Genomic DNA, 26,245 nt, shown 5'->3' with positions numbered 1-26,245 from the left:
AGGTTATATTTTGAAAAACTGTACTCCACAAAATTTGAAAGTTTAAAGGAAATGGACAATTTTCTGGACAGATTTCACTTACCAAAATTGAATCAAGAACAGATAAGTAACTTAAACAGACCTATAACCTGTAAGGAAATAGAAGCAATCATCAAAAGTCTCCCAACCAAAAAAAGCCTGGGGCCAGATGGATTCACTGCAGAATTCTACCAGAAATTCAAAGAAGAGCTAATAGCAATACTCTTCAAATTGTCCCACACAATAGAAGCAGAAGGGACATTGTCAAACTCTATTTATGAGGCTACAATAACCTTGATACCCAAGCTACACAAAGACACAACTAAGAAAGAGAACTACAGACCAATATTCCTCATGAACATTGATGCAAAAATTCTCAATAAAATACTGGCAAATCAATCCAAGAACACATCAGAGAAATCATCCACTATGATCAAGCTTGTCATCCACTATGATCAAGTAGGCTTCATCCCCTACTTCATCCCTTCAGGGATGCAAGGATGGTTCAACATAGAAAATCCATCAATGTAATCCACCATATAAACAGACTGAGGAAAAAACCCCACATGATCATCTCACTAGATGCCCAAAAAGCCTTTGACAAAATCCAACACCCCTTTATGATAAAGGTCTTGGAGAATTCAGGGATAACAGGAACATACCTCAACATAATAAAAGCAATATACAGCAAGCCAACAGCCAACATCAAATTAAATGGAGAGAAACTCAATCCAATTCCCCTAAAATCAGGGACAAGACAAGGCTGTCCACTCTCTCTATACCTCTTCAATATTGTTCTTGAAGTTCTAACTACAGCAATAAGACAACAAAAGGAAGTCAAGGGAATACAAATTGCAAAGAAATAAGTCAAACTCTCACTGTTTGCAGACGATATGATAGCCTACATTAGTGACCTGAAAACTCTACTAAGGAATTCCTACAGCTGATAAACACCTTCAGCAAAGTGGCAGGATACAAGATTAACTTTTTTCTCATTCTTTTTCCTATTGCTAAGTTACACATACTCCCTGATGGATCTTTGTAGTATGCTCTTTTGTCATTGTATTCCCTCTCATATGCATTAATCTCCTAGCTTCTGACATGACGGATGCTCTTCTGCTGCTAATGTTACTGCTCATACTCTTTGTTCTATGGCTAAGGCATTGCTATTCTTATTTTAGTTAAAACTCAAAATGACTTAGGAGTTGAACAAAGTCAATGCTCTGAAATCAGCTATACTTAGACACAATTTTACTTCTGATATTCCCTAGTCATATGACTTTGAAAAAGTTCTCCTCACAAGTGATGCTTCAATTGAAAATGCTACACCAATACTTGTATCCTCATAGGTTTGTTAGATAACTAACTAGTCATTCATGAAGACCACTCAGCACACAGTATACTTTCAGCATTGACTTACTGCATAGCTCAACTATGAGAGATAATGAAACTCATGTAGTGGGGTAGGGTGAAAACAGTATTCCATAACTGCTTCATATAGAGAACAGAAGCATCATCATCTAGCCATTGTCTGACTACCTGCAATACACTGACAAATAACAAACCTTAGCCCTCTGACCATCTCTCCAGTCTCATGGGTTAAAAACATTTGTCTTCAGGTTACATGTTATGACATAAAATCTAGTCTATTTATGATCAAGCTTGTCATGGTATTTCACTAAACTCTACTGTCATCTGTAATAATAAGTGCTTCTGATTCCCTTCCTTGTGTGTGAATAATTGTTGATTCCTCATTTTCCAGCTTGTGAAAATTTTGATGCCAATGTTTTTTCATCTTCCTATCACAATATTTCCATATAGTTCTATCACACATCTGTTTCCTATAACAGTTTCATGGACTTTACTTCCAATCTTTACACTGCTAATCCATGAATAAATACTGTTGTATGAATATGAATCGCTGTTGAAGAGTCCTCTAAATCTTATTATTTCTTATCCTAAATTGTCTGGTCCATCCCGGAAGGCCCTTCAAGACTGCCCTATATTTCCATTGTACCTTTTCCTTACCAATCTATCAACACCAGTTTAATTTCATTTAGATCAAGTTTATTCTTGTCTCTGTGTGCCTTCCTGCTAATGAGTCTTCATTCATATTGATTTACTTGTGGCCACTGCCCAGGTAAATTTCACCCGTCATTCAAATCTGTTTAAATTCTTTTATCAGCTATCCCTAGACCTGTGGCCCAATTCCATCTAGCAGCTCCTACTTGTGCTTACATTAGGAACCAGGTTGATGTATCTGATGCAGATTATTAGGGGTTTTCCTCCCCTCACTTTCTACAGTACATTTTCCATGAAAAACACAAAGTGTTCAATTTGTTTTCTTCCCATGTCAGCATTTGCACAGAACTGGTAACATGGGTTGATTATGAAAATACTCAATATTCAATTCTACAAGTATCACAAGACAATAGAGACCAATAGCTCATTTACAATATACATTCAGAAAAATGTGAGGGCCACAAATTGGGAGAGTTGGGAACTAACATGACTTTTATTGCTTCTCTTTAAATACAACAATCAGGTATTGCTGGTCAAACTACTTACAATAATTGTTCTCTGTTCCTTGAAAGTTTTCATTTACTCCTCATTGTTTACATAATTATAATCTTCACATCAGTATTCTAAACCTTTCAATATGTGGTTTTAATTTCCCTGAAAAGGTTTAGTTAAGATAAACTTCGAAGAAGGAGACTAATGTCTGAAACCTGTTTCTTCTGCCTCATGTATTGGTATAAATTGAATATCTAAAGTGTTTCAATTTTCAGGTTTTACAATCTTTGAACATACATAATGAGATATTCTGGTTTAAACCCCAAGTTTAAACATAAAATCCACCATTACATATGTGTATCATAAATATGCATGGCCTATAGATCATTTTTGTGTTTGAATACTATATGCAATAGTCAGGTTTACCCATAACCAATAGCTTGACATTTTCTAAAGCATTATGTACATTTTATTTTTCTTATAGAATTAAAAATACCTCTAAAACAGAAGCACACAACTGGGCACACTAATGGGATGCCATATAATACTTCACTCTCTCTCTATATATATATATAATATTTCACTATATATCATATAATATTTTAATTAGGGTAAACATATATATTTTCTCAATGATTATATTTTTATGGAAAGCAAATTCCTTCCTTCCAGATTTATGGAATACATAGTACATTACTATTATATATAGCCACCATAATTAATTGTTTTTTTTTCTACAGAGTCCTTAAATTCTTAATGTCAAAATCTAGAGAGGGCTTGTAAGATATTCTTTTGTCAAAGCCACAGTGTCTCAGTTCCTTCTTTTCACTTTCTAAAACTTGACTTCATTATGTATCAGTATTGCTTTGGGAGCGAGAAGCTAATGCAATCTTGGGGCAGTGAGTAGATGTGACTATAGACAGAGCCATGGCCATAAAACACATGGTTGCAAGATGCTCACGTGAAAATAGAAATGAACCAATTAAAAACTCACATAACACCAATTTCTCTAGAAACGAAACATAATTTGTCATAAGTGTGTACTCATTCTATTTTTCTTTTAATCTTTATTATCTGTTTCTCACATAACAAATGCTTAGTTTTGATCAATCAAAGAAGAAATTAATGTTTTAGGGACTTTTAAGCATTTGTTATGTATTGATCAACTATAAAATCACCAATTACAAGTAATTCTAAAGGACAATACAAAGCCCATAAAGTTACTGTGGAGAGTTGCAGCTCAGGCCAAAGTGCTCTCCCTGACAACACTTAGAGACATGAGGAATAAGATATAGGACAGGACACTAGGCAGAGGTCAGCTCTTCCACAGAACAGTCACTGTCTATGTCTCTCGATTGTAGGTTAAAAATCTCACAATTAACAATCACACTGCTTCAGTGACTGAACCTGAGCTGTATCAAACCCAACATTAACTCTCAATCTCAACTACAATTCAATAGAATTAACAGGAAGGAATAATGAAAATAAATATTCTTTTTAGTGTGGAGAACATACTTCAGGCTTGGCAATAGTAGACATGAAGGTGCTTATTTGTAAGGATGGGAAAATACCATCAAAGACATAAATCTAAAAATCTGTTCATAATGCATCAAAAACTAGCCCAAAAGATGAGGAAATGGTTAGGATAATTCCTTATATTCTTGGAAAGTACATTCGTCTTTGTAAAGAGGACTAGATTCAGTACCCACAGAAGCTCCCACTCCTGCTCTTGACACTGAGAATAAGCCAGAGAGACTGTGCTTCTGCAGAGGCATCCATCCAACCCCAGTAATAGCCCTGCAGCACATGGCGTCCATTTTAACAAAAGCACATGTCCTCACAGCATTTTCCTTTGTGCTTGCTTACTCTTGCAATTACAGACTCATTCCAGTTTGGTTCAAACTGGAAATCATCTTATATAATTTTAAACACACTTCTATAGATACTATGAAGTTTAACCTTTTCACAAATCATAAAATGAATGCATCTAAAGTTTTCTGAAACCAAGTTCATTCTTATAGTCATTACACTATGGTACTACTTCCCGCCTTCAGATCCTGATATTTGAAGATGAACATAAATTCTTACCTCCAAAAGATAAGGCTCCATTTCACCCAGGGTTTTCCCAAGATGCTTATCAGGGTCTAAACCTGTCAGGAAAGGTTAAATTTTTTCTAGGTAAGTATCAGATTAGAACTATATAGGCACACATCCCTTCCCTTGACTCCTCACCTAGGAAAGCAATGTATATGTATTTAAAATGGTTTTGATTTTAAACTTAAATGTATGTTGTCATCATTTACTTTCCCATTTCCCTGGGATAGTTGGCTTTCTTGCTCCCAAAAAACAAGTTTTAGTTTATTTCAGGTGTGTCAATAGGCAGATGCTTCCTTCAATTTGACTTTCTTTTTTAGGGAATTATACTAATATAATTTCAAAGACAGGAAATGCAAAACGTAGGCATTTTAGTTGTTGTGGTTTATTTTATTTAAAGAAAACAATGTGATCTTTCTGTTTTATTCTTATTTTAACTTTAAATGTAATTATAGAATAAGAACAAAAAAGAATAGTTAATAGTTACACCTATAAAATTAATTCACTTAATGGTACAATGTGGATACACTCATACTAAGAAATCAAAAATCTTAATTATTTTGAAAACAATGTGTCTATTTAAATAGTCTATAATTCTTTACCAAAAATATCCCAATTTCAGTACTTAAAGCGTCTCAATTCAATATGGTAACCTGGGTACTTTTCTGAATAGATCTTTCTACATTAGACAACACTATATATAGTAATGGTAATGTCACGCTTATTTTTTTGTTTGACTTCCCATACAAGATGGTGGTCATTTATATTCATAATCTCTCTCATTAATCTCCCTATAGATTTATCAATTTGTTTTTCATTTTTATTTGAATTAGAAACAAGATTGTTTTACATGTCAATCCCAGTTCCCTCTCCCTCCCCTCCTCCCCTGCCACACCCCTCCAAATAAACCCTACTTATCACATACCCTTTCTGCTCCCCAGGGAGGGTGAGGACTTCCATAGGGGGTTTTCAGAGTTTGTCATGACCTTTGGGATAGGACCTAGGTCCACCCCCGTGGGTCTTGGCTCAGGGAGTATCCCTCTATGTGGATTAGGCTCCCAAAGTCCACACCTATGCTAGGGATAAGTACTGATCTACTACAGGAGACCCCATGTATTTCCGAAGTCTCCTCACTGACACCACTTTCCTGGAGTCTGGATCAGTCCCATGATGGTCTTGGTTCCCAGCTATCGGTCTGGGGACCAAGAGCTCCCCATTGTTCAGGTCAGCTGTTTCTGTGGTTTTCACCAGCCTGGTCTGGACCCCTTTGCTCATCACTCATCCTTCTCTGCAACTGGATTCCAGTTCAGTTCAGTGATTAGCTGTGGGTGTCTGCTTCTACTTCCACTAGGGGCTGGATGAAGGCTCTAGGATGGCATATAAGTCAGTCATCAATCTCATTATCAGGGGATGGCATTTAAGGTAGCCTCTCCTTTGCTGCATAGACTGTTAGTTGGTGTCACCTTTGTAGATCTCCAGACATTGAAATTTGCAGGCAAATGGATGGAACTAGAAGAAACCATTCTGAGCCAGGTAACCCAATCACAAAAAGACAAACAGGCTATGTACTCACTCATATATGGATTTTAGACACAGAGCAAAAGATTACCAGCCCACAATCCACACTGCCAGAGATGCTAGGTGACAAGGAAGACTCTAAGAGAGACATACATGGTCCCCCAGGGAAGGGGAAAGGGACAAGATCTCCTGAGAAAATTGGGAGCATGGGGGGAGGGGAAAGGAAGCCTGGAGAATGAGAAAGGGAGCAGAGGAGGGGTGAGGAGGACATGAGGGAGCAGAAAGGTTGAGTCGGGGGAAGAATAGAAGAAAAGAAGATAAGAGATACCATAATAGAGGGAGACATTTTAGGTTTAAAGAGTAATGTCAGGCTTATATGTTGAACTGTCCTCAATAAGGCCTACTTATGTCTTCTGCTTCTCACACCTGGCAGGAAACTCCATTAGAGACATTTCCACATTTGCTTCATTTCTTTTTTTTTCTGTTCATTAGAAAGTCATTAGGGACCTCATGATTACTATTCATATGAGATGCATTTCAGGTTGTTTTAAGAAAACACTTCTTGGATAAGAGCCAGAGATCTCTAGGGGTTGATGCTAATGTCCTTGAGAAGGCAATGACCTAACCCACTCATTATTGATATCTTTAAATCAGTCCAGGCTTCAGTACAAGGGCATTACTAGTTGTGGATGTGGTAGGAAGAGTACCTGTCATATCCCTTCAGGATATTCAGATGCAGAAGAGTTCTCAATAAACTCTTAATTCCAAGAGCACCAATGACTATAAATTATTAATAATATGCAAATGAAAACCCAATAAAATGAATTCTTATTTTTCTTACATTTTCACACATTTTTCTAAATTTTGCTTATTTAGAAACATTTTACTATTCCATGTGCAGTTTGTATATAATTTACTTTTATTAACAAAGAATGTCTTTAAAATAAATATCTGGTAAAATGGATCTAATTAATGTACAAAATTACCATCTAATTTTCAATAAATATGCAGCTCTAAGAATTTGGTATTTTGGGGTTTTTTGTGTATTTATTGAAAATTTTCTCAAACAATATATCCTGATTACAGTTTTCCCTTTCTCTTCTCCTTTCAGGGATTAAGAGTTTCTAACTGTATGTTAGTCACAGAGAGCTCTGATATTCAGGAATGTTTATAATTGAGAATTGAAGCTCAGGGTCCGATTAGCATCAATAAAATTTATTCACCACTGGACTTCTTTAGAAGTTTTTAAAATAACCAAGTCAATGTTCCAGTTGAAATTGAAAACAAACTTTGGAAAGTATGCATGGCTTCTGTGTTTAACTTGTTTGCTTTACTGGAAGAGGTGACAACTAAACAGTAGTCCTGAAACACAACATTGTGCTGAAATGATTCTATTATGTGGAACTATTTAAGTTTTATTAATGACAAAAATTTGGTAATGTTCAAATACATCTCATTTGGTCAATTAAAAAATAGTTATTTAATGACTAATGCATCTGTTCTAAAACATACAATATTCTCCTTAAAAATACCAGAATCTATATTCAACACAATGTCAGTGTAATTGAAAAAATATTTGTGATTACCTGTTTCTTATTTATTTTATGTAAAGCTACATTACATTAAACACGTTGGGATGATTATGAAAAGGACAGATTAGCTCATAGACTCTTTACTGCAAACTTTATCCAAAAGCTTCAATTCATCACATTCCACAAGAGAGACAGACCTTTCTTGTTTAGATTCACTCCATTTCATGACTTTTCCAGTGAAGCCTACGTCGTGAATACATACAAACTGCACTTCACTGAAATCTCTCAGAATCTTCTTAGTTTATCTTCTTCAATAGTCAGGTACAGAATGCTGTCTCAATGTATTCATGTCTCCTAAAAACTTTAGTCACTGAACCATTTATTAATGTTGATATAAATAGTGATATTAAGAAATAAAATATTAACAAAGAAGACAACAGCCCAGAGCATGTAGGATGTCATTTCATTTCAAAAACTCTTTAATTCACAGGCAGGAGATTACTTTAAGTTACTCACAAAATTTTTCTTTAAGGTACAATAAAAGATTTGCTGTAAATTCTGACATCTAACCATTCAATCACATCTTAAAGACATTCCTTGATGGAAGCTGGGTGAGTGAATAAACCCACAACAAGACCTAGGCACTGGATAACTCCATGCAGAATTAAGAAATTAATTAGGAGGAAGAACTATAATTTGCAGAGCTGACATCCATTTTACTTTAGTTGCATGTATCAATGGGAAACGATTACAATTCAATTAAAATATTCAATTTTATTACTTTACTGACTGACCTTGAAGTTAATGCGTGCTTTATTTAATTGCATCATCTATGAATAAATGTTAACCCTAAAATGTTATGCCCCATTATTTTCCATGCAGTTTTCAACATCTCAGCTGAATTATATCAGCCAATTTATTATCTACTGTCACGAAAGCAAGTGGAGGTTTATTTCTTCAGGACAGCTCAATATACGGTGTGGGAAACATCACAAAATAGTTGATAATGCTATTTTTAACAGAGTCCAGTGAAATGAATTTTGTTCCCATCTTAACTTTAGCAGTGTACACTTTTAACTGTAAAATCACTACTGATATTAGAAACAGCATAATCAGTCTGAAAAGCAATTTCTGGTCTGCCTATAATTTTCATTTAATCCATTGGAAGCAGAAACTGAAGATCTAATATAAGTTCTCAATTAACACACATACACACACACATATAGACACAAACACAGACATAGCACATAATCTCTTGCTGTTTTTATCATGTTCACAAGTAATCCCCATTTTGTAAAATTTATTTTTTTCTAAATAAATGTAATATTTAGTTGTCCCCAGATGCAAAACCTATATCATTATAACATATTGGAGCATTTTGGAAATGAAATGGAAAAATTTTTGCTAAAAATGACAGATAGGAAAAAAGACTGGTTATGTAATGTCTAAAATAAAACTGAGTTGACATGTGAAAGTGAACACTCAAATAAGGACATTATTTCAACATTTATACTTTCCACTTCTCTAATTAGGTCACCAGATTCTTAACCATCTTAGTCACTGTGTTAAGGCTTGTCTTGATGTGGGTCTTCTTTCTTACATCTATAAACTGAGATTTTCAACATCAAGTAGACTCACTTTATGGAATCACTTTAAAATCTATGGTATGCATTAAATGAATGGCCAGTAAATCACATTGAGTGTAATTATGCAGTTATAGTAATCAACACTTACCTAGTGATGGACAAAATTTTCCTTTTTGCTACTTCAAAAATACTCTTCAGTTCTTAACATGAAAAGAACAAATACAAAGTAAAACATAAAAGGACAATTGAAGAGAATACTGGAAATACTTCTTTAAGAACATTTGCCTCAGTGTTCTAACTAGTTTTGAACATGAGGACTACTGGAACATGGAAGCCTGGTAAGGTTAGAGGTTGTGGGAAAGCAAAGAGCTAAGGATAAAGATGCAGCAAAAAAAAAAAAAAAAAAAAAAAAAAAAAAAAAAAAAAAAAAAAAAACCACAAAAACACACAAAAAAACAAGCAAATAAACAAGTAAATAAACAAATGCATTCCAGGTCCTTATGGTTTTAGTGAGAGTTTATAGCTGAATTACAGAAGACTGACGGATTCTAGCAGACTGCAGAGTGATCCAGTTCAACCTTTGGTCCAGTTAGAAATTTAGAAAGGTCATTCTAGCTAGCTTCAGTCCTCTTCCTTCACTGGAAACATGATTGAAGGAAAGATGGAAAATGAGTGAACAGGGCACACCAATGGTGTAAGTGAGAGAGGCTGTACTAGAACAAAACCATTAGTAAGAAAGGGGACATATTTGAGAGCAACACATGGTAGGTAGGATACAGACAGTACTTGCAGAACTAGTCCAGATGACTCTCAGGTTTTTATTATGGAGAAAGTTAAAAGATAATAGTACCAGCTACCACTGTTTCAGATGCAAAGAAACAAGACAGGCAAAATTTGGAAGGGAAATAAAGGGTAAATATCATTCTAGGACTATGCTGCATTTCCTAATACTCTCCAGAGAAGAGACATCTAATTGGCATTGAGGTAAATGGGGTCAGAGCCCAGCAGAGAGGCCTGGACTGGAAATTCAGAAATAGAAACAGAAGCTGTGAGATGAACTGACTGTAGGACAACACTCAATGTGAGTCAAAAAAAAATACAGAAAAGAGCCCGAGGAGTATACATTTTAATGATGACAGTAAGAATGAACCGTGTAAAATGCAAATCTGATCAAGTTATTTTCTTCTTCCTCCTTGCCAAATTTATTGAAGTATATTTGACAGTTTAAAATCATGTATACTTAAAGTATTCAACTTAATAATTACACATATGTATACATTTCAAGTATTCATCACATTAAAGCTAATTACTTTTCCATCACCTCACATAACTAAGGACTGAAACCAGGCTCCCCTGCTGCTAGGCAAGTGTTCTACCATTGCAATACATATTCCAAGCCCTACTTAATGCCTTCCAATATGGTAAAAACCCCTACTGAACAAGGGATGTTGGTCCATGCATGTAATCCTATATTCCAGAGTCTGAAACAGGAAGAGTACCACAGATCTGAGGCTACCCTAGGCTACATACTGAGTTTGGGGCCAGCCCAAGCAACAAGGTAAGACACTTTCAACTGCCCTTGGAAAAGTAAAGATTTACTCTCTCTAGTCTATGAATCTACATGATTTTTATAGGTCAGTTAATCATAATATAAAATTGAAACCATTATCCAAATGAAAAACTGAAAGTTAATAAAATGTAAATTGTAAAAAGTTAACAAAACACTGGAAACTTCAAGTACACAACACAGTGCTAGTAGCTACAGTAACAGTGCTGCACATGGGATCTCCAGAATGTATTCATCTGCAGAACTCACAATGCAAACCCTCCTTCCTTAACTGTTGTACACTCCCCAAAAGTTTCACATTTATAGATTCTACATATAAATGAGGTCATGTGGTATTTGTCTTTCTCCTTTTTCCAGCACTGTACATTAAGAAGACCATCTTATTCTCTTGTGTAACATGATAAATAAAAGACCAGAGACAGATATTGTGGTTCAAGCTTCAAGATGAAGACCAGAAAAGCAAAGCAGCCAGCCACAGCTCTTACCTCTACCTCAGCTGAGACCAAAGGGGCGATCCTCAAACTGCTCCCTATTTCATTGCTCCCCAGATTCACTCAGAATGCTATACTCTTAGCAAAGGAGCTAGAGACTCCTGGGACTGACTACTGCAGACCCTGCTCCTATCTTTTATATATCTCTCTAGTGCTGGGATTAAAGGCATGTACTCTGTTACTGTTTTAGACTGATTCAACCTCATGTAGCCCTGGGTGGCCTTCAACTCAGAGAGTTCCATCTTCCTGTTTCTTGAGTCCTGGGATTAATGGTGTGTACCACCATTGCCTGATCTCTATAGCTTGAGGCTGATTTTGCTTTCTGAATCCTCTGAATTATAATTTAATAAATCATAAACCACAGTCATATGTTACTGGCACCCTTGCAGTAGTGGATCATAGAGGCATGGACTTACTTCTGGGTTCCTTGTTTCATACTCTCTTTCATAGGTCTCTATGATTTTTTAATGGTGATGTTGTTAGTATTCAGGCATCTGTACTGGCCTATGCTTGGGGTTCTGACAGGATACATCCTCAGCTGCACCCACTAAGAGCACCCACCACCTGTGCATATTCACTATGTTCCCTTTTAAAAGAACTCTGCACCTCCCATCCTCCTCTTTCTTTCTCTCCCTCTCTCTGTCTGTCTGTCCCCCACCCTTCATGTCTCCTGATGCTCTTGTCCCTGGAGGCTGGTCTCCACCCTCCCCTTTTGCCTTTTTACGATCACTTTCCCTAGTAAAAACAAACAAACAAACAAACAAACAAACAAAACCCCAAAAAACCTCTCCACTTGAACTCTGTTGCAAGGTATCATTCTCTCTCCTGACGCTTTTCTTAAATTACAACAAACATCATATTGAAAAATAATATAAAATGAAACGGTGTCATATATTTATATTTGGACTCATTATGCATAATTTACAGTTTTGTTACTGCATATATTTAATTTAGCTATTGATTTTCTGTGCTTTCCTGACTGCAGACTTTTTCTACTTTTTGAAATAATAATACAAACTTATAATTATACAAATAACTATATAAAAATAATTATTATTTATTGTCTTCTTACATCCCTGCCACAGTTTTCTTCCTCCCTCTCCTTCCAGCTCCTCCCCCTCCTCCTCCCTGTCTCCCATCCGCTTGCTGTGGAATATTTAACCAGGTAAAGACCTGTTACATTTGTTTGTGCTGCGTCTGTTTAATTATGAAACGATGTGTTGTTGTTTTACCTTACCTGCCTAAGGCACCTGATTGGTCTAACAAAAAGACGAAAGACTAATAGCTAGGCAGAGGGGGGATAGATGAGGCTGACAGGTAGACAGAGTAAATAGGAGGAGAAATCTAGGCTGTAGAAGAGAAAGAGAAGAAGAATGGAGAGAACAAGAGAAAAAGAGAGGGACAGAGCCAGGCAGTCACCAGCCAGATATAGAGAACAGCAGGAAGGTAAGATACACAGAAGGAAGAAAGGTATAAAACCAGAGGCCAAAGGTAGATAAAGAGAAACAGGATAAATTAAGTTAAAAGAACTATCCAGAAATGAGCCTAAGCTAGGCTGAGCATTCAAAACTAATTAAGTCTCCATGTCACGATTTGGGAGCTGGTTGGTGGCCTGAAAGAGAAAGCCTGGTACATCCATTCCTCCATTTCTATTCAGAAAACGGTAGCCCTCCCATGGACATCAACCAGAATGCCAATGGTGAATGAAGGTTGCACTGAATGTGTTCATTTACTTTGTATAGTATGTATATTTTGACCATTTTAATTCTTATGAATCATTAACATCAATTTTGTTTCTATTTTTATTTTCAATTTACTTTTTGGCTTTTAAAGTAATTTTCAGTGTCCAAATCTCTCATCTCTTTTGGTTGAGATTATTCCTATGTATTTTATTCATGTTGCCATTTGGAATGGGATTGTTTTCCATATTTCATTTTCTGATAGTTCATTATTTGTATGTACAGATACAATTGCCTTTTAGTATGCTGATTTTGTGTATTGTAGTTTTATTGGGTAGCCAGTCTGAACTTTCTGTTAAGTCTGTAGAGCTTTCCTGTCCTTCATCAGGATATCACTTGCAAACAGAAAAAAAAGTTTGTTTGTTTATGACTTCATTCTTTCAATTTCTTTCTCTCATTTAATTGCTCTGGCTAAAATTTCTAGTATTATGCTGACTAGGCATGATAAGATTGGGCAACCTTGCCTTATATTGTGGTCTCGTCACACCTTTTCAATATAAATATATGAGCAATAGCATTCAATCATGTGTATTTCTTCCTTATCCTATACTCATAAATGGATTATGGAATAAAGAAAAAAATTATCAGGGCTGTAGGTATGACTTCTACAATGTGAGAATAAGTGGCTAGAAACTGAAACACACACAACTGGAAAACACTGCTTACAGCCTACTTCAGACCTATCATCATGCTTGTGTACATTTACTCTGTATTTACGCTTATACAAACCAGCCAGCATAAGATGATAGATTAACAGTACAATACCTCTTATATTTTAAGTGATTCACTACAGGATAAGTCCTATACTTGTTGTGACACATCTTTGATTGACAGAGTTTTAATGTTGTCATGTTGTAATCTCAGCTAAAATGGGATATCTCATTTTTCAATCACCCCAAATAAGGAATATTTATATTATGTATATTATGCTGGTAAATTATCACATGTTGTTTGAGCTCACTGCAAAGCTGACTCTGGAAGCAGAGTCTCCCCCTCACCCCCACCCCACCCCCCCAAACTCCAGTTTTTCATTCAAGCATGTTTGTCTCAAAGTGTTTTCCAAGGCTCCTGGAGATGGGCTGGCCTCATTGACTCTGTGGCAGAGAAGGAACAGAACAGCAAAACGGTCAGAATAAAAACACTGTGTCCTTGACAACTGGTTGAAGGTAAACCATTTCTAACAGATGTTCCTATTGTTTATCACATGATATAAAAGTTCCTACAGCAGGAAAGAAAATTGGAAGCTCATTCATGAACAGAAAGCTAAATTGGAAGTCCAGCTGAGTGCTTTGACATCTCCACTTGATTTCTGCTGGATTTTGTAAGCCTGGTTTGATGCTGCTGCTTTTTTTTTTCCCTTGGAAGCCTCACCCAAGTGTACACTCTGCTCTGTCCAAGACTACCAGGGACTCCAGCTGAGTGCCTTGTCTATTATCTGCAGGATGCTGTGAATACCCCATTTGATGATGTCTATATAATATTTACTGTCTGTCTGTTGTCTGTCTTGGTGTTTCTATTGCTGTGAATAGACACCAGGACCAAAGCAACTCTTTGAAAGAAAACTAATTGGAGCAGGCTTACAGGCTCAGAGGTTTAGTCCATTATCATCATAGTGTGAAACATGATGGCATGCAGGCAGGTGTGGTGCTAGAGAAGGACCTGAGAGTTCTACATCTGGATTGGCAGGCAGCAGGAAGAGAGAGTGAGACACTGGGTTTGGCTTGAGCTTCTGAGACCTCATAGCCTATGCCTCTAGTTACACACTTCCTCTAAGAGGGCCACACCTACCTCAACAAGGCCACACTCTTAATAGTGCCACTCCCTATGAGACTATGGGAGCCATTTCATTCAAACCAGCAAACTATCTATTATGGATCATTCTCTGGATTATAGAAAATAGATAATAAAAATAAATTTTTGTATCCAATATGTTACACAGACCAAAAAAAAAAAGTGACTCTCTGACTTCCTTTAAAAGTTTTCAAATAACTACTATGTATTATAATGGACACTGTTTTTTAGTGCAAACTATGTGATATATCCATATGTGTGACACTGAGGGTTAGCTTTTAGAGTAACATGCATTATTGTAAGATCATTTCACATTTATTTGTGAATATTGTATCTTTTAATTTTAGGAGGGATAATTATTAGAGGAGGTGAACACTGATAAGCAAGTTTAAAATTTAAATTTTAAGGGCTGAGGGGCTGCACAGTTGGTAATGCATTTGCCCTGTATGATGAGCACCCAGATTTGATCCTCAAAACTCACATAAAGATGCTGGGCATGGTGGTATTCATAGCTAATCCCAGTGTAGGGGGGTGGGGGGGTGGGGGGGGTGGGGGGAGTGTGAACAGGAAGATTTCCGGGGATCCTTGTCAGGCAGTCTTGCCTACCTGGTCACATCTAGGCCAATGAAAGGCTCCTCCTCTGAGGAGGTGCATGGCTGTTCCTGAGGATGACACTTAAAATTGTTTTCCAGTCTAAGCACAAGGCACATATATTGCACAATACAGTTGTATATCCACGTGCACATGAACACACATACATAATGTACAAAGACTTAGTAGACATTTCTTGAAACTTATATAGAGATACACAAATATTCTTATATATACATATATAAACAAGATAAATATTCATATACATATATTTGAATATATAAGTACAAAGTACTTTGGGCATGGAATCTCAATATATTAAAAATTTCAAGGAACATATCCACATCAGAATCAGTTATTACAGGGCTAACTTTTGTTAGAACAGCCTGCCTTACATGAAGGAACAATATGCTAATATTAAAATAAACCAAATCAGCATTCCTTTCCTCTGTTGTTGTAATCTGTAACTCCACTTATAAAGCTAAGAAAATGAAGCTTATATTCTGAGATAGTCAGCTGTAAGACTAGTTGGATTTGTATTACAAACCAAGGGTTACATCAAAAACACTTAAAAGTTAAGATATAATCCTGGATTTTGTTTCATAAGTTGAAAATGGTAAATAATTTATGATACAATTGGGTATGGTAAAACTCTGAAACTTAAAAAAATTGTACTAAATTACGCTAAGTGAAGACAGAATATATTTAAATCACAATTAACTATACTTTAAATCATATTAAGTAATCTTTTTAACGAAATAATTATTTGAACCAAGTTCAGGTATAAAAATTGTTAACTATAGAATATAAAAGAATAACATAAATTGCTTTTAACCTTTGCTGTTCAGCATTCTTTCTGGAAAGGCTATTACAATGCATGATTTTAATTATGTCCATTATTATCTAAATGAATGACAGAAGAGTACAATGAGAGGAAGCATAATTAACATGCCATAGCATGGCTTATTTGGGCAGTTAGAAGCAGAATCAGAGTAAGGCAATGTATAGAACAAGTGAGTGTGCGTGGGAGTCAGCAATTGGGAAGGCTACACAATCAAAGCACACGGTCTAATTAGTATGGGCATCTCTTATTGTGAACCCAAAAGGTGAGACTAAAAAGTATATGTCAACTTTGTAAAGAAAATTCCAGTTAGCAGCCTTTTGAGAGAGAAGGAAAGAGTTTAAAAGCAATTCAAGCCACTTAAATAGAAGGACAGTAACTACAAGACATTATGCATGATGACATTATTTGAAAGGCCAGAAGAGAAGTCTGTGCATAGCCAAAAGAAAAACTGGAAACAACTCCATAGAACTGTTCATGAATCTGCTGAAAGTGCCTAGATAATCTTATAATATAGTACTTTAAAAATAAAATACCAGAGATGTATTGTTGGGAAGTGAAAAATCTGAAATATAAAAGTGACAAAGAGTAACTGGAGGCCAAAACAGGTAGCATGAGTGGTAGTGCCGGGCTCCTCAGTGAAGAGGAGTCAAGCCAGAGATGAGGGTAGCAGGGTGCATCACTGGGTCTTGTGTTGCAATGACCTGTACTGCACACCTGTACTGTGGGGTAGGACTACTCCAAGGGCACTTTGAGAACAACTGGTGATGCAGTAGCAAGGAGCAATTTCCTAGGGGGAAAGAAGAGAGCAACTTGAGAAATTCCACAGCAATAAATCACCACCGCCAGATGGTGTTCAACTGAGAGTTTCTGAAGGAAATAAACTGTGACATGGCTGAGCATCCAAAAACCAGCAACTGTTTCTGAACACTGCTGTTTTGCTAATATGAAGGCTTTCTTTAGGAAAGAGCAACAATAAAATTAAGATTTATAGGGGTATAGATGAGAAGCTCTTGTGTTGATAATGGAGAAACTGATAGAGTCTAATTAAGAATAGCTTCCTTCTACATCAGGATAAGGTTAACTGGCTGAGGTCAAATCACCCACTGAGTCTATAAAGAGAACACTGTTTCTCTCCATCCTATTAAACTTATCAGGAAATGTCAATAAAATACTAGATAGAAGCAAAACAGTAAATGTAATTTATTTGGGAATTACATGAAGCTTTTAACAAGGTCACATGAGACTGTTGGGGGAAATAAATAAGCACGATCCTCAGGAAGAGAGGCCACAAGAGAAACTTTGGCCATTAATTGTAAAACTTGCTAAGTAAGGAAAACAAAGTTTCAGGGACAATTTCACTTTTGTTCTCTAGCATTGGGCCAGAGGCATTTTTAATGTTAGCCAAAAGGGTGAAAGACTTAAAGTATATGTTGAAAGTCTGAAGAAAGAAAATGTAGGTCACTGGCAACACAGATTTCCTTCCTATTAGGAAAAGAAGACTCACTAGGGCCAAGATGCAGGTAATAGCGTGGAAGGAAGCTGAGCTCCCAATCAAGGAAGTAAACAAAGGTCAAACAGGCAGAGGTAAGGAAGCAGATAAAGTTTATATTGGTGAAATGTAATCTGAAAGTCGCAATTCACTTGAAGTTTCTTATCAGTATGCTGAGTATAAGCAACAGATTTAAAAGAGATCAAACAGGCTTTGCTGTTAGTACTGTTAGACTGATTTTACATATCAAATTAGGATTGTCTCCCTCAGTGAGGTCAGTTTCGACAGTATATTTACTGAATAGTATATACTTATATGCCCATGACCAGGTAACTTAAAATAATTCTGTAGAACTATCTTCATAAGCAGTGGTATACTACTCAAAAGTTACAAAAGGGAAGACAGTCTTCATCCTTCAGTTTGCCAACCTCTGTTAACCTTTTCTGTCTCAAGAAGGAGAACAATTACATAGGGAAAAAACAAGGGCCCAAAGTAGAGATCTGAAATCCATGCAAAGGCCTGGGATACCCTAATGTCATTATATGACAGGACCTAATGCTAGAAAGCTCCTAGAGCAAAGCAAGACCTCTTTCACCTATAACTTCTTTCTTGCTCTTAGCACTGTTCTGTGAAGGCACAAAAAGTACCAGCAGCCTTTCAAATATTGCATATTGTTATTAAGAATCCCTATTGCCTTTGGCATAGCAAACTGCTGCCTCCATCTCAAGCTAAATATATCATTCCTTAACTAGTGCTCATACTGTACCACTGCAGTCCTTTCAGTGTCCTGGTAACTCTCTGCTCACTGAATTACAGTTGTTTCTCTCTGCCATTTTCAAAATATTCACACTTCTTGAAGAAGCAATTTCAAATCATGGTAAGGCAATACAGAAAAAAAAAACATAACATTTTTATGTTAATATTTTCTGGAAATTTCTATTACTAACACATCGTTAACTCTGTATTTAGGGCATTTTTTATGTTAATATCTTCTGCAAAGACCCAACTGTTTATACCATATTGCCCCTACATTACTAGACCAGTAATCTTTTTTTCTCCATTTTTTAATTTGAATTAGAAACAAGATTGTTTTACATGCCAATCCAATCCCAGTTCCCTCTCCCTCCCCTCCATCCCCTGACCACCCCCCCCAACTAACACCCTACCTATCCATTTCTGCTCCCCAGGGAGGGTGAAGGCCTTACATAGGGGTTCTTAAGAGATTGTCATATCCTTTGGGATTGGGCCTAGGCCCACCCCTGTGTGTCTAGGCTCAGGGAGTATCCCTCTATGTGGAATGGGCTCCAAAAGTCCATTCCTATGCTAGGGATAAGTACTGATCTACTACAAAAGGCCCCATAGATTTCCAAGGCCTCCTCACTGACACCCACATTCGTGGTGTCTGGATCAGTCCCATATTGGTTTCCCAGTGATCAGTCTGGGGGCCAAGAGCTCCCCGTTGTTCAGGTCAGCTGTTTCTGTGGGTTTTACCAGCCGGTACACCAGTAATCTTAAAGGTAAATAATACTCATAAAACACAATATTCCTTATTAACTTATTAATTCCATCCTGCCAATAGGCTTAGCTGCTTTGCCACCTCAAAGTATAACTGTCACAAATTAAGCATAATGTAGAAAATTGCTAAGGCAGTTTCTCAAGGCTAGCAGTTAGCATTATCTATTCATAATATATATACATACCTGCTGCACTCTCTGGGCAGATGCAGTAGCTAGATTTATCCAGAGGACTGATTCTATTATCAAAAGCATTAGAATCTCAACAACCTCTAAGCCATCAACAATTTAAAGAGCATGAGATTCAAGCACATGTTCAAATAACTGTTTCAAAAGTAAGAAGGGTTAGATAAATAATGACATCAGTATTCTAATTTAAAAAAGAGCACACTAGAGAAAGATGCCATGCAACAGAGCTCACATGGAGGTGTTTTTGTTTGTTTGTTTGTTTGTTTGTTTGTTTTGTTGTTTAAATTAGGGGAAAGGGAATGGGAAAAGGGGGAAGGAAATGTGGGGGAGACCAGTCTCTGGAGACAGGAGCAGCAAAAGAGAGAGGGGCATGGAGAGGGAGAAGAAAGAGGGAAAGGGAGAAGAGAGAGGGAGAAGGGAAAAGGGAGGAGGGAGAGGGAGGTGGGCAGGGCCCTTTTAAAAGGTAATGTAGTTTATGTGCACAGGTGATACTATTAGTGGCTACAGCTGAGGGCATATCTTGTCAGAACCCCAAGAAGAGGGCTGTACAGACACCTGAATACTAACAGTCAGTATCATGGGGCCTTCCACAGTTGATGCTGACTTCCTATCAAGGTCATATTATGCCCACCTGCTTAAGTAACTGAGTTCCTTTGTTTTATATGTTTTAGGTACATAGTCTGACATCACATAGGATAATGTCTTTGAAAAGTATAAGCATGTTAAGTTAAATCACATCTTAAGTATTTGTAGAATGCAATCTGAGGGCTGTCTCAGCTGTTAAAGGCTATGCTCACAACCAAAAATGTAAGAATGCAATCTGAAATATTTTCTTGTATGTGACTTTAATGAGTTACAACTGTAAAACCAAAATAGTCACTTAGCAGGGGTTGGAGACTATTGGAGAAAAGAACAAAGCCTCATCCCTCTGGGTTTAGTGTTAGGGGCTAATATTTTATTTTGGAACCGAGTCTAAGAGTATGTTAACCTTTTAAATTTAAAAATGAACTGAAAATTATCGCAAATGAATTTCAAACATGTTGGAATATTTCAAATCTCTTCATATATGTTGTTGCTTAAGTGAGACCAGGACTTTCTCAGTGAAAAAAAATTAAGGGGGAAAAGACAGAAGTAGTTTGGAGTGATGGTGATGCTGATGAATGTAGAAGGCAGATCTGAACATTACACACTATTAGCAGTGCTCACTTTCTCCTGTCTGTAGTCTATTGTGTGCTAAAGCAAACAGTAGCAGTAATTTACCTAAAGGTAAACAGGAAACCTTTACTTTAACTTTTTTTTTTGCTACTTGATATGTTAAACAACCTTCATATTTTAAAAAAATGCAATTATGAAGCACAGCTGAATGGCCCCAGAGCATACTGGCTCCATTAAATTTGCTTGTGTCTAATTACACCTGCCCAAGGCAGGTGAGAAATGCATTCTGATAAGATCTTTTAAAAAAAATACTGGAGCTAAAAAAGAAATAAAATAAAAATCAGTGATTTCCAATCTAATTACTATCTAAAACTATTGTTGTATTTGCTGTTTACGACCCCTGCAAAAAGTTGGGCTTTGTGAAATATCATAATTATGTTTTAAAGAGTTTGATGGAAATATTTCCTTCTATAAAACTTACTCTAACTAAGGTAGGCCATCACCAATGTCAGTTCCAAATGCATTTCTTACATTTTTTACGTTTAACATTTTAAATGTCATTATTCAGAACTCTATCTTATCGAAAATGTCCTTAGCAACACAAGTAAGAGCATGAGGCTGCTAAGTACACAAGTACTAAATATAAAAGCCCCAAGATTTAGTCACAGTTTAGATAACAACTTCTTATGAATGCATCGAAAAGATAGCTCATCTAAAATAAATTAATAAACAAAAAATGATAGAACAGAAAAGGAAACAAGAAGCAAAACCTCTATGTACTTCCCTTGAGCAGCCTCTGTAGGAGACACCAATGGGCAGGACAAGACCACAATCAAAAGGAAAATCTGAGATGCTACAAATAATGATAAGCAGAACCATCACCAAACCTTTAGGAGACTTTTACATTATCTACATAAAACAGGTAGCAATAATCAAAATAATATCAAGCCACTAGTGAGATTAAAAACAAAATAATATGGCATGTACCTTTAATCCCAGGCCCAGGGAGGATGATTATGAATTCCAGAGTCAGCCTGACCCAGTTATTAAGACTTGGTAACAAACAAGTAAGCTAGCTAGCAAGCAAACAAACATATGAGCATATGACACTCCACTCTACCACATAAAACAGACAGGAAAACATAATTAAAATATAAACAATTTTAAAAGATAGCATATAAATCATGAGGCAGATGAGTCAAAATATTTCAAGGCTTGTGCTACGTACAATATAGTTACAATGATGATAAATGCTGTGTTCTCCACAGTGTTATGAAAATGGATTTCAGATGAAAGAAAAATTAGTCATACTGAGGAAAGGGATTTCTCACGAACGAAGCTATAGTGAAGAATATTAAAGTGAGTTATTGAGGCAGTAGGAAGCGATCCCAGAGTTAAACAAGTACATTAAAGGAGAATAAAGTATCCTGAGAGGGAGAATATAGGCAATATACATAAATGTTATATAAACAAATTAATATACTATAGAGGTGGACACACATGTAGATTAAAATGCAAGATAACTACAATTCCAGGAAGGAAAAAAGTTAATGTATAGTAACCACTAGACAAGAATGAACGTAATATGTAATTAGTCAATTAATAAATGTAATAATGGAAGCAGAATAACAAGTCAAGCAAATCGAGAGGAAAATCATATCATATACTTTTTATAATTCCGATAAATAATAAGTTGACAATATAAATCCGAATCCAGTTGAAAGCAACAAACAGAAGCTCATCTAGAGACTCCTACCAAGATTAGTGTAGAGCAGAAGATAGCTGAGGACAAACTAAACCATGAAACCCTAACAGAAAGCTCAGTCTGGTCAACAGTATAAGAAAACATATACTGTAAGGCCAAAGCATTTGAAAACTAAGAGCTATTTTGAAAAAACAAAAGGCTTTCTACAAGGAAAGTCTCTGACAACATAAATCCATGTAGGTTGTTCTTTTGTCATGTGTGTTTTGCACAGGAGCTCATTTTGTAGCCCTGGCTAGTCTGGAACTTACTATAGACCAGGCTTATCCCTATAATCGTCAACATTTAGAAATTATTTTAAAAAGACAATTTTTTTGTGAAAAACTCAGTTTATCTAAGAGAAATAAACATTGATGAAGCTGAAGTCTAATCTAACAGAGAAAAAGAATATCTAGTAAAAGCTTACCTCCAAGGAAATTTCCATGTCCAGATGACTTTAGTCATCAACACTTTGGAACATTAAGGAAGAATAAATACTAATCTCACAAAAATCTTTCGGACAACACAAAGAGAAAGAACTTCAAAGCTTGTATTATAGGGCCGTATTACCCACTCTTGTCACTATGAAAGAAAATTCTAGATCGGTATTCTTATAAACATGAATGCAAAACCTAAACAGGGCAAAGAAAATGAATCAAGCACTATGACGACTCATTACAGCCATTATGATATAATCCAGCAGCATAGGCAAGATGATCAGAATAGATTTACAAAAAATATACTTATATAACCACTCCTTATTTCCTAAAAATGCTCTCTGAAGAAAGTTACTGAAGTTTTGTAGAGATTTATAACAAGCATAGTCACAAATTGTCTATCAACAAACTGAGAATTTGGATTTAAAACTCCTTGAAACGAGTAGGCCAATGGTTGCTTTAGCAAACACAGTTTGACAAATGTGTCTTACAACAGCAATTAAGTAGTTTCTTGGTGCTATGAGCTGACATGTACCAAATACAACTCTGTTAAGAACAGCTTGCTATTATGAAATCCTGAGCACCTAGACCAGGTCCATTCACAAACCACAGCTAAGAAGCTGCTAGATGACTCCATAGACTAGACATTTGAGTCCCTCCATGAACTGCTCAATATTTCCCTTTTGGCATCCCAAGAGTTATGGAGGAGGCAAATGCTGTTTTTCTAGATTCCAGGTCCACCTTCCAGAGGTGTGTCCTTGCTGGTGGAAGTACATCACTGTCGGACAGGCATTGTGCTTTGAGAGTTTACATAATTCCCCATTTCCTATTTGTTCTGTTTCCTGATACAATCTGTCAGTTCCCTGTTCTGTTGACATGCCTGCCATTTGTGGCCATGCTTTCACTTTATGATAGACTCTTAAAATATTTACAGTTCCTTCCACAGGCTGTTTTTCACCATAGTGTTAATGCACCAACAGAAAACTAGCAAATACAGACACCAAGATTATAAAGGATACTTATTGGGAATGCATCTTATAGGTCCATGTAGGACTGAGTCTTTTCTACCTTGGATCATTCTGAAGAAAACTGATTTTTTTTAACCATAAAGAGTTTTATTTATTAATTTTTTTCAGATAATTTTCATGAATAAAAGTGGATAAGAAACCTATACTGCATCATATACATGCTTCTATATATTTAAAGGGACCATAACACCTCAGAAAAGTTTCCTTCAATAGTGTTTGTTAGAATAAACTTCACACATACATATATTCAGGTAATCAATAGAAATCACATGTTAAAATCAGATCTAAACTTTTGTTATACAGACACACAGGACAGATAAATTAATTCAGTTGTATTTTTACCCAAAGGTTTAAAACCATTAACTTGCCACTTCTATTTCCCTCCCGAGAAGCACAAACTAGATGAAGACACACAACCCTAGTTAATTATTGTCACAAAGGGGGCAATGTTAAATTGTATGGCTCTGTCCTTCCAATGAGTCCTAGCTTGGTATAAGATTGGGTAATAATAATAATAATAATAATAATAAAAAAAACACCGTATCTTACTGCATGGCACAGGATGAGAACAGCACTGTCTCATCATAGAAAATCCAGGAGAGATAAGAATCCTAGAGAGCAACAGAGCACACTCTGCACAGCTTCATACACAACTTCATCAGTAAACATGGCTTCAGTGCAGACTCTGATCCAAGAGCTGCCCAGTAGACTTTTTCTCGTAAAAGAGAACATCTTGTCAATCATTCTCATTTTTGCAGCCAAGGGGAATGGCTGCACAGTCACTAAACAAGGCCTTCCATTAAACAGGACACCTCCACTCAAGCAAATAAAGCTCAGCAGTGTTTATCAAGAAATGATAAGTGCTGCACACACTTCCTCCTTTCCTAAGTGCTATCTGCGATAGGAATTTACTCATGAAATCATCTCACAGACTATGTATGAGGTGAACACTCCCAAGTGTGGTACACAGTTTAGGCTTTGCCACCCTGCACTTTCCATTCCCTGGAATGGGTTCATGGATTAAATGCATCTGCCTCAAACATATCTCAAAAATGAATACAATGATATAAATTCAAAACAACAAACTCACTGTGTTCACACATATCAAATAAAATTGTCAGATGTGATTTTTTCTTTTATGATCCTACAGAAAATATCCCCAATTAAAAATAACACAAAAAATTTACACAATGGAGTACTACTCAGTAGAAAAAAACCCAAAAAACAAAAACAATGGAATCTTGAAATTCAAAGGCAAAAGGATGGCACTAGAAGAAACCATTCTGAGTTAGGTAACCCAGTCACAAAAAGACAAACATGGTATGCACTCACTCATATATGGATATTAGAAACAGAGCAAAGGATTATGAGCCTACAATCCACACCATCAGAGAAGCTAGGAAACAACGAGGACCCTAAGAGAGACATACATGGTCCCCCAGAGAAGGGGAAAGGGACAAGATCTCCTGCGCTAATTGGGGTATGGGGGGAGGTGAGAGGGAGTTAGGAGAAAGAGAAGGGGAGAAGAGAAGGGGAGAGAAGGACATGAGGGAGCAAGAAAGGTTGTGCAGTCAGGGGAAGAATAGAGGAAGGCAAGATAAGAGATACCATAATAGAGGGAGCTACTATAGGTTTAAAGAGAATTCTGGCACTAGGGAAAGGCCCAGAGATCCACAAGGTTGACCCCAACTAACAATCTAAGCAATAGTGGAGAGGATTCCTTAAATGCTCTTCTCCAATAATGAGATTGATGACTACATTATATGCAATCCTAGAGCCTTCATCCAGCTGATGGAAGCAGAAGCAGACACCCACAGCTAAACACTGAGCTGAACTCCAGGAATCCAGTTGCAGGGAGGGAGGAGTGATGAGCAAAGGGGTCAAGACCAGGCTGGAGAAACCCACAGAAACAGCTGACCTTAACAAGGGGGAGCCCATGGGCCCCAGACTGATAGCTGGCAAACCAGAACAAGACTGATCCAGAACCCCTGACTGTGGGTGTGTGTCAGTTAGGAGGCCTGGGCAATCTATGGGGCCTCTGGTAGGGGATCAGTATTTATGCCTAGTATAAATGGATTTTGGGAGCCCATTCCACATAAAGGGATACTCTCTCAGTCTAGATACACAGGGGAAGGTCTGATCTGATGCCCTTTCTGGCCTCTATGCACACCTGCACTCATGCGTGTATGCACATACAAACACACACACACACACACACACACACACACACACACACACACACACACACAATGCACACCTGCACTCATGCGTGTACGCACAAACACACACACACACACACACACACACACACACAATGCACACCTGCACTCATGCGTGTACGCACAAACACACATACACACACACACACACACACACACACACACACACACACACACACACGGGTTTT

General features: G+C 36.8%; 1 protein-coding gene across 2 annotated transcripts in view; it reads right to left on the bottom strand.

Moving 5' to 3' along the window:
• Dph6 (diphthamine biosynthesis 6) overlaps window positions 1-26,245 on the bottom strand; it is a 124,398-nt gene that overhangs the window by 11,482 nt on the left and 86,671 nt on the right. For both annotated transcript variants that reach the window (XM_027422257.2, XM_027422258.2), the window contains one exon: window positions 4,621-4,682. In XM_027422257.2, the coding sequence (XP_027278058.1) occupies window positions 4,621-4,682 (62 nt within the window). The remainder of the gene's footprint in view (window positions 1-4,620; window positions 4,683-26,245) is intronic.

Source organism: Cricetulus griseus, chromosome 6, assembly GCF_003668045.3.
Source record: "Cricetulus griseus strain 17A/GY chromosome 6, alternate assembly CriGri-PICRH-1.0, whole genome shotgun sequence".
In the NCBI taxonomy this organism is placed as follows: domain Eukaryota; kingdom Metazoa; phylum Chordata; class Mammalia; order Rodentia; family Cricetidae; genus Cricetulus; species Cricetulus griseus.
Note: the sequence above shows the minus strand (reverse complement) of the source record. Positions and strands in the feature narration are given on the sequence as shown.